Source organism: Phaethon lepturus, unplaced genomic scaffold, assembly GCF_000687285.1.
Source record: "Phaethon lepturus isolate BGI_N335 unplaced genomic scaffold, ASM68728v1 scaffold24338, whole genome shotgun sequence".
Taxonomy (NCBI): Eukaryota; Metazoa; Chordata; class Aves; order Phaethontiformes; family Phaethontidae; genus Phaethon; species Phaethon lepturus.
Window position 1 is genome coordinate 13,299 of NW_010556145.1, and position 15,083 is coordinate 28,381.

At 37.6% G+C, this 15,083-nt stretch overlaps 1 protein-coding gene across 1 annotated transcript in view; it reads right to left on the reverse strand.

Annotated features, from left to right (window-relative positions):
- Window positions 1–4,972: 4,972 nt before the first annotated feature.
- The window catches only part of UBR2 (ubiquitin protein ligase E3 component n-recognin 2), a 52,607-nt gene continuing 42,496 nt past the window's right edge, over window positions 4,973–15,083 (reverse strand). Inside the window, exons 37-46 of the mRNA XM_010292390.1 lie at window positions 13,225–13,292; window positions 12,607–12,742; window positions 11,879–11,969; window positions 11,207–11,337; window positions 9,294–9,402; window positions 9,000–9,056; window positions 7,670–7,747; window positions 7,233–7,403; window positions 6,433–6,534; window positions 4,973–5,667 (exon numbers count right to left, since the gene is read on the reverse strand). Of these exons, the coding sequence (XP_010290692.1) occupies window positions 5,526–5,667; window positions 6,433–6,534; window positions 7,233–7,403; window positions 7,670–7,747; window positions 9,000–9,056; window positions 9,294–9,402; window positions 11,207–11,337; window positions 11,879–11,969; window positions 12,607–12,742; window positions 13,225–13,292 (1,085 nt within the window). The 3' untranslated portion in view covers window positions 4,973–5,525. The remainder of the gene's footprint in view (window positions 5,668–6,432; window positions 6,535–7,232; window positions 7,404–7,669; window positions 7,748–8,999; window positions 9,057–9,293; window positions 9,403–11,206; window positions 11,338–11,878; window positions 11,970–12,606; window positions 12,743–13,224; window positions 13,293–15,083) is intronic.

Below are 15,083 nucleotides of genomic sequence, written 5' to 3' on the forward strand. Positions count from 1 at the left end.
TGAAAGGGTAACATTTAATCGTTGCCGTCGTGCAGACGAAGATCAGTACTTGCCATTTCTTAGCTCCTACACGGGGCGCGCTGCAGAAACTCCTCATGCTCTTCCTCTTCTTTTTTCTCTCCAAGAGAAGAGTGACAAATCTCTCCATCAAGACGTAAAGATAAAAGATTGGGGCATCTAATGTTTGCATGCCAGGAGAGGGCTGGAAGGTGGCAGAAGCAGCAGGATACCGAGAGAAAACATGACACCACAGTTACTGCTGAATCCCAACAGGTATCAAAACACCTTTCCAAAAGCCAGTTTGCCGTCAGCAACCAAGGGGTAACGCAGGGAGGACGTGGCGGCCGTCACGCCTGCCCTCTGTGGCACACAGTCCTGGCCGGGCCACTCGGCCACACGTCTCGGTGCCTGTGGCTGTAAGCGTGCAGGTGGACACAGGGAACCAGGAAAGCTAAATAAGATAAATTTACCACGCCCTTCCATAAGGTCTCCAGCCGGAGATGTTTTAGTACGAGGCTTCCACCTATGACCACAAACACTTGGCCGCTGGCGACAAGGTGCACTAAACAGCATCGCAACACTCCCCACGCGATCAGAGGGTTGTAACACGCATTCGGTGTTTCGCGTTCACAAGCCCCTGCTTCCTAAGCGTCCGAGCTACTTTACCGTAGCTTGTGTTCCTGTATCAGCCTGTACCATGTTTGACAAAGTACGTCTAGGTCAGCAGAAGGTAAAAACAGTAATATTGACAAAACTAGCTCAATAAAGCTACACGAGTCACGCCTGCATTAGCAATCACACGCTGAGCTGACGCTCCCAGAACAGAGCCCGGAATTGCTATTTCTCCCGACCGTTATTAGCCTTGCAATAAGAGAGAGACAGTAACGTCCCTTCTCCCTCTTACTGGAAAAAGCTGCCCATCAGCGTGCAGAGCTCTGCAGGACTTCCAGTCAGGCCTGGGAGAGCTTTGTGGGGGAAGAACTCCCAGGGCCTGGTCTGGAGGCAAGCACTGACTGGTCAAGAGTCTCAGTCAAGCCTGGGATCCCCAACCATCCACGTGAGGTGGAGCGCTTCACTGTCCCTTGCCCAACGGTTCAAACTTCTGTGACAGCAAACCCCCAACCTGCACGGGCACTGCTGGCTGGCAGCAAGGAGAGGCCCAGAGGCTCCAGCTCCTTCTGGGCATACCTCCACACTCCAGAGCTGCCTGCAGCACGTGCAACTCTACTTAGTTATCCCATGCTGGCAGCAATGCCCTTCCATCAGCCACTGCTGGTTTCCCAAACCAAGAAATGACACTCCAACAAGCCGAAGTTATCAGCAACTGGAGATTAAGATGTGCTATCCACGCACACACACATGACTTTCATCAGGCACTAAAATGATGGAGACTTTTGCCTCAGAAATACCCGTTTGCAGTGTTCCTGGTGTGGGACACTTTCCACCTTTGTTTGAACATAGCCCAAAATAAGCCAACTCTACTCCTTCCCATTCTTCTAAACATTCAAATCCCATAGGGGAGAAAAAACAGGAATTAAAGGTAAGGAGAGACATTTCCCTGAAGACAACTTGTCTGTAAGACTTCCCATCACTGGTAAGCAACCTTTCTGTGGGCCCATCCCTATGCCTTTACGCTGAGGATGTGTTGAAGCAGTACCATACAACCTGAACCAGTCATCCAGCAAAAGCAGTCAGATGGACAGTGATAGCGATGTACACACAGGTGTGGTTGGCAGGCTGCCTGGCTGTCGTCACCCCTTGAGCACCTGGAAGCGTTCCTGCAAAAGGCAAGCCTTGAGAACAACTGCATCCCGTGTTGTTCCCATGAAGTCTCCAACCTTCTCCATACAGCATCAAGCAGGACTCTAGGACGCTCACCATAAGGAGCTGAGGAACTGAACAGCTGATGGTAGAGAAGTGGGTGCCTCCCTAAGAAAGTCTTCCTTTAACACCAGTTAGGATATGAAGAGGACCATCCCATTCCCACTAAGATGCAGGATTGGCCAGCTAATGGTCCTGGCTAACCAAAAGCACAGCAGACTGCAATATGAAAATAGGAAGATCAGAAGACCCATAGAAGCCCCAGAAAAATCAACCCAGTATCTCTTGCTGTTATCAGAGATAGCCTCCCTATCCTGGTCACACACAAAATCATTCAACTGTTGGGTTACTTTAAAGGCTTGTTCCTCTTTTGCTTCTTAGTAAATGAACATTGCTGTAAAACCACTGTCTCTGTAGAGTGGAAGTCTTTAGAAAAACTTTCAATGTTATTTCAAACAACATCCTCGTAACCACTTTGGGGAGATGTAGACTAGACTGCAAGGTGGACAGAAGCCTGGCTGGATTTTCAGGCTCAGAGGGCAGCAATGAACAGTTGGACACCAACCAGTTACAAGTGGCATGCTTAACACTGTCGTGTTTAACTCAATAAACAATAATCTCAACAGTGGGATGGAAATGGAGCCACTAAAAGGAGCAAAGAAGGGGAGTCCAGGGCAGAAAGGAGACAGACTGCATACTCAAGTCGGATCAGAACAGGACTCTACTGTGAAGAGATTCGAGATGCAATCCCCCTCGTGCAATTTAATCTTCCAGAAAGGAAAACAGCTGGGATTTTGTGCTGAAGGTACTTTCACAGTAAGTCGAGCATCCAGCTTCTCCGCTACACGTTTAGGTCACAGAGAAAATCATCACAGCAATGTAGCTTCTAAATAAACCACCAAGTCATTTAGCAGAAAATAAAATGCACTTAAATGAGGTGCCAGGGCTGGAGCCTGAGAGCTGGTAAGGCTTCACATCAGAAGTAAAAGGACAGAACAGAAGGTCTGTGTGGCCACACTTGTAGAGTAAGAACGCGAGCCTCCTACAGCAGATTGGGGAAGAGCACAAAGTGTTATCCTGAAGTATGAACAGAGTGAAAAACATTATTGATATGAACCTCAACCCTCACCCCTTTATAAAATATAATTTACAAACCTTTAAAGAGACGATTAGACTTTTTGGCAGAGGTCAAGAAAGGTTTAGCTGACTGAAGCAAATGACACTAATAATATAATCATCTTACATTTTTAGCCGGGGAATTGCAGATGTTGCACACCCAGGTATTTCTGTTAGCTTGTGATTAACAAGGTGACACACTTGAAGGAACAAGCTCAGCAGAATTCTAAAAACATCATTTCAAAAGTGATGTGACTTATGTAATGTCAACACCAAAAGCATTTACTTGATCCTTTCAGCTTGGTTTTGATTTCTGTTGTGATGGTTTCTGACCTGGGGATTTTGTGGGGTTTTGTTGATGATGTTTCTTTTCTCCCCCCAAACACATAATACATTGTAGATTGTACACATAACCCGCAAATACTGAAGTTACAGCCAATTTATTACAGATACTATTTCCCTGATACTGAAACAATATTATATATATAAATATTTCTACATTAATATAAATACATGCAAACCAAATCAGAAAATAGAAGTCTTGAGTAAAGAATGACTGAACTTGCAAAAAATGATAAATTGTGTACTTTGCAATTATTTGTGGTCATAATTTTACCAACCTATTCAACCCTGCAGTCTTCAACTCTGATCCCAGAGGAAAAAAAATCCTTCTTGCTGTCAATATTTTGCTTTGAATTTTTTACTGAGAAATCTCTCAGTATCATCAATTATCTTTTTAATATTATGCTTACAGGAAAAGAGTTTTTCAGTGCAGTTACACGTTATTTAAAACTGTGGCACACAGCTTAAGAAGCAAGGCTCTCTGCAAAGGAATAGTAACATCATGAAAAAAGTGTGATTTTCAAGTACCATGCACAGAAAATTGTCAATATATCAACCAGCTTAAGTAGGGGAAGGCAGAGATAAAGCATTAATGTAATTTTTTCCTGCAACTTCTGCATGTCTCTGTAAAAAGTGACAGCAATATATAAGTGACTAGAACTACAACAGGCAGAGACAAGAGTAGTCTGTACTGTTTTTAAGAAAAAGAAATCAACATTGGCCAAGTTTCTTTATTTCATATTTCACATCTTCACTCAATACTGTTACTGAATGTTTGAAAAATTGTCCTGTACACCATCAATATACAAAATTTATCTGAAGCATTAAATCTGTAAAAATAGAAACAATTCAGTCAGACCAAGTGTAACTGAAGACACAGCAGACAGTAAAGGGATTGCTTATCTGGGCTGAAGACGTAGTCAGAAAGTAAGACTTAACTAAAAGAACCACAGATTATTAAGGAAACAGAACTATGTAAATTAAGATTTTACTAATTTGTGAGAAGATAGGAGAAATAAAGGTAATGGATTTTATTTTAAATCAATAAGCATAATGTCACTTTTTAGAGACACCTTGGTGGTCTAATTACATACAGCTAGAAAACTCACTGCCTTCAGGCACCCTCATATGTCAAGTGCAAATCTGCGCAGTTATAGAATATATTTATAAAATATACTATATGCAAACATCTTTACAGAGCTTTAAATCAAGCCAAAAAGTAAATATACTTGATGGGACAAGAGAAAAAAAAAAATCAATGCAGAAATGTGGGCAGTGTGATTGTGGCCCTTCAAAGCCAGAGGAAACCATTCGGTTTGTCTGAAACAAAAAGGAGAAGAGATTTGCACCTTAAAAGTTGACTGTTAACAAAAATGAAGAAAATATCCTCTGTGCTTCTGCACATTAACATAAAATTAGCTTTCATGACATTTTACGTACTGTCATTATCTTAAAGTAACTTCTAAAGCACAATGTCGACCCTTGAATACCAATAACCAATCGTGTAATTGAAAGTGAAAGGGTTTCCCAGCTAAATTCAAATTACAATCTACGTAATTCTAAGGAGTGCAATGCTCTGGAAAAAGCTTTAAATTAAATTATTTTACTTGTAAAGCTAGTGTTAGGTTTCCTTAGTTAAAAAACAACTGGAAGCCATAAAGCTGCAAGAGTACAAATGACAAAATCGTTTTAGATACAGCAAGTGAAAGAGTGAATTATCCACTGATGCAGACAGAAATATCCATTTGCTACATTATTTGCTTCCTTACTTCATTCCACTGCATGTACACACAGCTTAAGTATTAAAATGCAGAATAATAAATAAAACGGCTCAGATTACTAGCAAGGGGCAAAACACAATCCGTAATTGTGCTCTATCTAGTTTCTGTTTCAGCAGTCTTTTTCTCTTGCAGTTTATAAGAAAGATCATAGTCAGACTTCCAAAAAGAGTCATTCTTTTTTTATCAGAAACTCAAGTTCATTTGCCCAGGTTGATAACCCAAGACATTTCTGTGAAGGAAGCACAGTGCAAATTATATGACTAATAGAACTTGCTTACATAGAAAGAAGTTTACTTGATTAATGTTAAATGGTATCTTTATGAAATACATTGTAAAACAAAGATTAAATAACAGGACTGGGTTTGGTGGGGTTTTTTTCCTCAGACTTTTTTTCCTAATTCCTCCTTTGAAAAGCTTACTGAATTACAAAAATCTTAATAAGTTCCAGTCTTCAGCAGATAACCATTATAAATGCTGCCAATCAATGCCAACTAGTGTTTGATTTGCTTCTTGTGCATGTCCGATTTCCTCTGTGATACTGTGCTGCTGCCAGAGTTTTTGAATCTTTTTAAATCGTTCTTTGCACAGATGTAGGGGATTCCCGCGTCTGAAAAGAAGATAATATTAATCAGGAATGATAAAACACTGCAACGAAGCACAAACACTCAGGTGTGACTTCTATTAAATATTACACAACCCTTTAAAATATTAGAATATGTAGATAACCCTTTAACATTATTCTCTTGTCAGAACAAATCAACAGATACTTTGATGAGTAAACTGGAGTACTACCTGGTCTGGTCCCCGACCCTTACTGCTTAACGGTTCCCTGCAGCCTTTGGGAGTCTCACGTACAGTCCCACAGAAGTCCGAATGTAGGTTTTCAGCAACTATCCCATGCTGAACCAGCTCATACTCTATGATTTTTAGCAGTTTCAGAAGTAGCAAGCATTAACAATATCGAGTACCCAAATTATTCTCACAGGAAGCAGAGACAGGAGTTAAGACAAAGAACTACCACGTTAAATAAAATCATCTCGCAGTATTTTCACTTGGTATTAAATTAACACAGATTATACAAATAAATGCACTATAAACCAATAAAAATGTCAGCCTTATTTTCTAGGCAACTTCACAGATGCTAAAAAGATTTAAGTTTTTATACTTCAAGACAACTGGCTATAACCTAGGAAAGATCTTCCATTAAATATTTTTAACCTAAAACCACATATTAGCATTAAAATATTTGAAGATATTAGATGCAGAAATGTCAAAATAGAGTATTACCTATATAATTAAAATTAAAAGTTAATATGGACCAGATAGTTACAGAACTCCTGTCTTTAAAAGATGTATCTTTTTAAATAATTACCTGAGTCCCTGGTCTGTCTCTCCATAGTCATCAAGATAAGGAGGAGGATAAAAGCAGCCCTTTGTTTTTCCAGCTAAAAACAGCACCTGACATTCTCGTACTCTGAAGAGAAACACAGAGAAGATTTTAGGTATTGATTTTTAGGTGGATAGTTTCTCATATTTTTATAGACGCTATTTTTCCAATTCTCAGCTACTTTCATTCTGTATAATCTGCAGGTGCAGATTTTTAAAGGTACTTTTAAAAAAAAAAGAACACCTAAAGATCTTATTATCTTCCTACTATAAGTCCTTGGTGGCAGTTAAAAACAATGTAGTTTCTTGTCATATCATTGGCAGTCTGTGTAAAATACTTGACACAACCACAACAAGAAAACAAAACAATTTCATTTCTCATTAATCTTTGCCAAAGTGAAAATAGACATTATCTAACCTTTCCTTGCATGCAGGAAGACAACTAAAATGAATTTTCATGTTTTCAACAGCAGCAACAACAAAACAAGAAAAATCGAGGTATTTACCTTCATTGTTTTGTAATACTTGAGTGGAAATAAACACACAGAGAAAACAAACTCACTTCAAAATGAAACTCAAATTTTGTATGACACCTTATCTTCAAAGAAATGACCTTATAACAAAGTACAAGGAAGCTAAACACACTCTAGTTTTTAGGCAACCCTGTTATTAACAAACCACCGCCTTTACAAACCACCCCTACAATCATATTTATAGAACTATTCATTTCACATCCACACACGCCATCTAACCCAGCAATATAAGCAGAGGTGTGCAGTTCCTTACCTAAGGAATATGCCCACTCCAGAACCACAAGTGTATGTATGTGCAGTACAGGCTCCAACATCTTCGCCTTCTAATTCAGTTTGACAACAGTAACTCTGAGAACATAGCATTGTCCCACACACAAGGCACAACGTTGGGGCTCTGCTTTTATCACCACCTGATTTCGGACACCTTTAAGAAAAAAACCCAAACAATCCATTGCATGTATTAACTCTAGATGGTAAAAAGATTTAAAAGTACTTTTGAACATTTATACAGTTAACAGTTATCTAGGTCCTTGCAATTTCTATTTCAGTGGAAGAGATGACAATCAATATGTGCCATTAACTTTATGATTCTATAAACATCTTTCTGAGGCTTTCAGATTAGAGGTTTCCCAGTTCATCAAAAGGAGCAGAAGACTTTAGGGGAGCTCACTATAATTGCATACAACTTACGAGAAATTGGATGCTTGGTTAATGAGGCAGCTGTAGTCGTCCGGAAGGTCTATTAATTTGTTGGATTCTCTTGCATAGCTAGAATAAAGCAATTAAATTAATTACTCATATTTCAATGAATAAATACACAGTGATTTCAAACTCATTCATGTTTTCCTGACTCATCTAAACAGCATCTGTAAATAATTCAATCTTTAAAGTTCTCCTCTCTCTCTGCCATTCATAAAGTGAAGTGGCAGCACATAAAAAAGGAACACACAACATCTCTCAACTAGACCACCTCCAGTTTTCTTATTTTTTTTTTAATGAGGTTTTTTTTACCAAATACTTATATCTTTAGAAATAACAGTTACAAGTTGGGGTTTTTTTTGAAGATGCTATACACTAAGGTTTAATAATCTTCAACTCTAGGAATAATACAAATTAAACTGTGACAGAAGCAATGTACAAGAACATGCCAAGAGGAGGAAAAAAACCAAAATCACTGTCAAGTTAGACATAATGTTGGGAAGAGCAGTTAAAAATCAGCGAAAGGAACACATGGAAAAAAACTCCCAACAATCACACATAACAGGAAATCAATTACACAATCAGAGCATTCTTACTGTGTAAGATACTCTGTTAATAGCCTAGTATTCAACAGATGAAGTGATTAATTTTTGGTTTTGTCACTTAGCCTTATTGTATGTGCAACGGTGAAGGACTGACTTTATGTATTTAGCACAGGAGATTAAAATGCAGGGATATATTTTTAGTGACAGCACTGTGAACCTGATTCACTTATAATTATTTGGATAATTGATAACCACTATTTTTACCCAGCCTTTACAGAGAAAACCACCCCAAACACTTTTCTACACCCACTAAACATTAAATGTGTTCTGAATTCAAAATAATTGCTTATCAAGCAGAAATGTATGAAAAGCAACTGACTCAATGTTGATTTCACAGAAGAATTTGGATTCTTTAAAAAGCCTTTCAATGCCTGGTATTTTTAAATAAAGATTATATATGTCTTCCAGCACACCTTTTGAATCAGAAGGTACAAATCTACCATAGGAAACATGAGGAGAAATGTTATGGCCTCTGATGACTGCAGATCAGTCTAAATAAAACTGTAATATCTAACTCTGCCTTTAAAAATCTGCTAATTTAAGCAATATTTCACTTTTCTTACAAAATTCCAAAAATCTCCTTGCTTATCTCCCAATAGCTTTATCATTCAATAGAGCAGAACTGATACTGTATTATTATAAACACCCTTTGGAAAAAATAAACCGCAACATTAAAGTTGCTCCCTTGCGTCTGCTTAAAATGTCTCCATTTTTACCTGATAGCATGTCTCTTGCCTTCAAGATATCTTTTTACTTCATTGTTACTACACCAACTACAAGAAAGAAAAAAAATTTACTTTTAACTTCATTGGATGATACTTTCCAAAAACAAGTAAGTAAAAATTCCAAGAACATCTATTCAATCATCTCTACAAACAAAACTTTTTTCACAATTGCTTTTCAAAGTCTACTATTAATTTCCATACATGCACTCTTGGAAGAATACTTATATTACTATCTTGTGCACAATTCCTTATTATATTTAAACTAAGCACACAATCAGAACTTACCTTTCTATTAACGTGTTCAGAATCTCACTATTTTCTTGAAAAAGGCAAGTGAGGTTGTTTGGCAAGGAAAGATAGCTACATAAGTGTTCAAACTGGTTTGTTCCATTTACTGTAAAAAAAAAGTATAATTCTCATAATTGCATTTTTTAAATGACGTTAACTACAATAAATGAAAGACAGCCCTAAATGGGACAGCTATTTTTTTTTAAACTGCATTCCCCTCCCTGCCCTAAAATGCGGTATGAAGTATAAAAGAGTGTTAGAAAAGACACCAGGCAGTTATGTTGGAAAACTGCCAGTAATGAGAAGCAACTTTCTCAACCTTTCCTTCTAAGCATGTTTAAAGCCTGGTCATGTAAGAGCCACAATAGAGAGCTCAATGGTCTTTAAAACGAAGACATACGGAGTTTTAACATCATCAGTTAATCGCTACTTTGTGCTCCTTGTAGTCCGTGACACAAACTGAGACAGGTGATCAGCGACCATATACCAGTGAAGTACACCACAGCCTCAGAAATACTGAAATTCCAAACGTCTGCAATGCTAAACTCTTCAAAAATATTATGTAGGACACAACTGCTGCATTGCCTTATTCATGATACTAGTCTTTCGGTTTGAGGCCCTGGGCCTCTGCTCTCCTAACTGTCAGGACAAAGAATACCAGTACCTCTTGATGGCACTGCCTCTTTTGCTCCTGAATAAAGGACTGCAAGAAAATGAAAACGAAAGCTGTGCTCGCTTTCCTCTCATAGCCGAGTGATTCACATTTTGCAACCTCCAATAAAAACCAGAGAAGAGCAATACAGGCCAGCTGTGGGTTCACTGGGTCTTGGGGCAGAGGAATAGCTAGCAAAAGCAAAACACCCCATGCCACAGCCACCAGCAGGACATCCCTCAGTGGCTGGGACCGGAAGGGTCATCCAAGCACCTAGGACTTGAGGACCATACCAAAGTGAAGCAAAGCCTTCCTCTTCCCCTCTCCTACAACCAACTCTCTAAAGGCCCACAGACCTACACTCCAGAAGTACAGCGGCACTTTGTACCTCATCCCTAGAGTGTCTGTAAGAAAGAACCCAAAGCAGTCACTACTGGTCCAGACCATGAATTTGGGAAAACTTGTTATAGAAAGCTCAGAAATAGAGGTTGTTTGGTTTTGGTTTTTTTTTTTGTTGTTGTTTTTGGTTTTGGGGGGGGGGGCGCAAATATTTATAAATTGCTATTGTCAAATGAAAATAATCTATATTTTAAACACGATTTGTCAAGAAGCTATATATCAAGGAAACATTCTTACATTCTTCAAGTTCTGCAGGTGTTCTCATGTCAGCTCAGCACCACATGCCATTGTGTTTTAAACATGGGAATCCTGGAGCACTGTGAACCTACTTATCATTAAATCTGAGGATATTACTTACAATACATTCAGTCCCTACATACACCATATGTGGAAGACAGTAAAGTATGTTAATAACATTGATTATTTGGGGTGTAACGTAACATCAGTGTATTTGGAGATTTTAATTATTAGCAGTTGCTGATTTGAATGAAATCAATGCAAGCAAAAGCAGGTCTCATTTGAAAACAGTAATCAATAAATTTGAAATAATCAGTATTTCACTTTTTAACAGAAGAGCACTGGTTTCTGTTTTAGGTAATCTAGAAAGGCATTGGCCTCGACATTAAAAAAATGCGTTTTTAAAAAGGAAACAAATTTGTGGGGGGTTTTGTTTTTCTAGATGTTCGGTGGGGGTTTTTTTTTTTTTTTGCTTTTTTCATTATGCAGATATAATGCTGCACTGGTAATAAACCCACATTCATTCAATTGGCTTCTGCTGAGAAGAGTGTAAATGTAATTTATTTTGTCCATAAATGTTTGTATCTTTTAAAAAGCTTATTTAATACAAAGCAGACAGTACCTTGAATTTCTGAGGGTGCTGGGACTCCATTTAAGTAATGGAAAAACAAAGCAGAACATCTCAGGAAAGGCATGATTCCAGCTTTTAGATTCCTCCACAGATGCCAGCCTGAGGAAATTTCTTTCAAGGCACTTAAGAGAGCATAATAAAAAAGTTTGCTTTTATTTAATCATTTCAGTTTGAGATCTATATGTAGTAAGTCCTCAGTCACATTTCATATTAAATTACTGGCTTCAGTTGAAACATTATGCAAAGTGTTTATTTCAAAGCTAACTCCAAGAAAAACAATGAAATAGAGATTCATAAACATGTAACCAACTGGGGCAGTACATTAAAGAAAATTTTGCATAGGCATTTCAGATCCAAACAAGTTTTCTGTACTCAGACACTGCCAAGTCCAGATTCTACACATCTGTAAACTGACTAACAAAAATTGTTCCAGAGCATAATTTTCATGAGCAGGTATCTTCATGAGCGCAGGGGAATTTATAGAAACTTATAGCTACTTGAAAAGTGTATGTGGAAGCAATAGGTAAGAAACAAGATGCACGAGTTCCCAAGTTAAAATTTTCATCTTTGACAGCCTTAGTATACAGAAATCTGTCAGTAGTTAATGTTGAGTCCAGAAGGGAGAAAATATTATAAAATTTTATTAAAAGATTGCCCTTTTACCTTCCCGTAGACTGGCAAAGAAATTTATACAGTGTAAGCACAGCTACTTCCTCTTCACTGTTAGTGTTTTCTTGATCCATGCCATTCTCTTCTGAAGAAAGAGATAATAAGCAAGTTACTTCATATACACGTTTACACAGCAAGAATGTGGTTTTTTTTTAATTTTGAGAAAGAGGCCAGAACTAAGTGAAACGTTCCGCCGTACTACAATATGATGCACTGGAAAAAAAGTTTTCTGCTGCACATCTTATGTACCAAGTTTATGCTATTGTCAGCTGCAATGAGGTGTTGGTTTACTTGTTCAGTTGGTTGGGTTTTCTAATAACTTGCTTGGAGTAGTTCTTTGCTGTTGGCATATGACACCTTATTCAGTTCCCTCTTGCCAGAAAATACACTGATTCCTTACTTTGCTAAGTGCAACTTAGGCATTGCGTGATGAATAAGCCATGTCTCTGCAATAAACACTTCCAGGCACTGCTACATTAGCTGGAAAGTTAGGATTCATGACTAGCTATGCTCCAAAAAACCTCCAGTGTTAAGCAATAGAGACACAAGACTGAACTTTCATGAGTACAATTTATCAACACTTTCCATGGGCTGAAAGAGAGAGAACCAACAATTTTATTTGGCCGCTGTAAACTGCATACATTTACCAATAGCACCTTAGTGTTTTCCAAATACAGATTTGAGAAATCATTTCAATAAAAGTTGAAGGAAAGTGGCATTACCTGTTGATGAGGTAAGTAAAATTTGTATTATGTGTGCCATAGTGACAAGATGAAACAGGTGAAGATCTCCAGTGCCAAGACTAACCCCTGAAAAATCCTGACAATGTATGGCAGGGGAAGAGAGCACCAAGCTTACCTGTAAAAGAAAACAAGAAAGCTGATATATTCCTTTTATTTTTGAATCTTCCCATTTTCTCTGCTCATGCTGCAGCTATACCCTTTGAAGGAAGCATACCTCATAAGGCTAATTTTGAAGCTAATTAGCCAGCCATTACTTAAGGGAACAATGATTAACTATCAGGGGTTGGAGGGGGAGGGGTGTCTGTTTGTGTGTTTTGGGGTTTTTTTGCTTGTGTTTATTGGGGGGGAGGGTGTTAATTATTTATTTTAATATCCAGAGAGTATACACTCTGCCTCTTTCTACTGCTTTTTTATTTATAGATAAGAATACTTACAACAAAAAAAGGTCTTTAAATTGTATTACATAGTGAAAACATTCTAAACCTGAACATTTTGAAAGCTCTCTAATCCAAAGTAAACAGAAAGTTTCCAATGAAGTTTTGACATTGTGCCTACTGGATCAAAACATTATTAATATGTATATTATGGAATACTTACCAATAAATGAAACATGTCAATATCAAGTATACAAGGAAGATTTCCATTTTTTTCATTAGGCACCAGTGCTGAATATTTTAAAGAGAAAAATAAATTTATTAATTGAACATTTAGATATGAAAAGATTTTAGTTTACTTCAGTTACAAAATGAGAGCCACCTCCTTCATTTATGTTTCAAGTATGTAAAATAGAAATGTGTCTGTTTTGGCCAGAAAGGTGTGAATTCAAGAGTTGTTCAAGATTATTGGAAAAGACTCTTGCCTACCTGACTATACTGTAGTGAAATGAAACAAACCCAAAGTAACTATAAGAAAGTAAGTGCTGCCATTCACTACTCCCAAAATTACTTTCTTTCATTGCTTAAGTTTCCAGTGGGAGATAAAATGAGACAATAGCTCAAGCTCAAAGACTAGCGAGTAAACAGAAACACTAATTGTGGACAACTGTTCAAAGGGAACTTTTGCAATTTGCTGAACTTTACAAGGTTCCCTAAATTTGCCTCACGGGTTCAAAAATGCATTGCTAAAGAGTCTCTTAAATTCATTATTTTATCTCTGTTTAAGAAAGAGCTAGGTATTGGTCTCTCCATGTAGTATTCACATTCAGAGTAACCACAAAGTATTAGCCAAAGCACTCCAGCTGACAACAGAAATTCACACACTTCATAAATTCCAAGTAAGGGAGTAAACTCTACCTAAAAGCAAACATAAAGTGTTTGAAAGTGCTACAATGTATTTAAAACAACCAAGGAAGAGTTGCAAACTTCTTTACTCCAAGCAGTAAAGTCTGATTTACAATAAAAGCATTTAAACTGCAGCTATGGGAATAGTTTTCCAAGAATTAAGCTGCCAAGTTTAACACTACTATGGTCAAAAATAGTCTCATCATAATAACTTAAAAATACTTCAGTTGAAGACTGCTGCCTTGCTGGCCAGAAAACTAACAGCTGGAGATCTGTGACATTTTGAAGCTATTTCTATTAAGAAACATTTCACCACCACTTAGATTTCAAATGCTTTTACTTTTGTAAGCGTATAGCCACAGAACTCAACGAAAAAGTCTGAAAAATGCTTCTATCAAAAGTGTGACCAGAGCAAGGGACTTCCAAACCTAAACTTCTATTTGATGTTATATTTATGTATGAACAGTTCATGGAATGCTGACAGATCAAAGGCTAATAGTTTTCCTTATTCCTAGCCTTGAAAAATAAAATAAAACCCACTTTTCCTTCATAAAAATAAAAGCAGTACAGTTGCTTCTGTCAGCTGGAGGGAAGAGGAGCTTTGAAGAAGCACTGATTCAAGTCTTCATGAAAACCCAAACCATGCAGAACACCATACACTACAAAGTTCCAGTCAAATAGCTAGCAACATTTTCTCTTCTGTTTCACACAGCAAATGACTCAATCATTACCGCTATAAACTGATGTCAATTAAGTCCTTCCCTATAAAGCTGACAACTTTTTGCTGGAGTAGGTCATTTCAATTCTACTAGTAATTTCAGTATATGAATGCATTTTAAAAGCTTCCCTGCTCTGCTGACTGTAAATATATAAAATTACCCCATTTTACAATACGCTTTCAGAGTAGTCCTCTCACGTGTAATTACTGCATTAGGCTGAACTTCAGACTTTTCCCCTGTATCTACAAATGTTTAAAGCTTGGAACATTTTGGCTGTTCTCATTAAAATTCTCAACTAATATTATGTGACATCACATAGCAAGTCCTGTCTTATCACAGATCCTACTTTTCAAAGGCAGAGAAGTTTGCAGATACATTACAGACCTCTGCAAATATCCTACTTCCTTTCAATACTATATTACCCTTAATTTCCTCCTCTTTAAAGTTGTGGTGTATC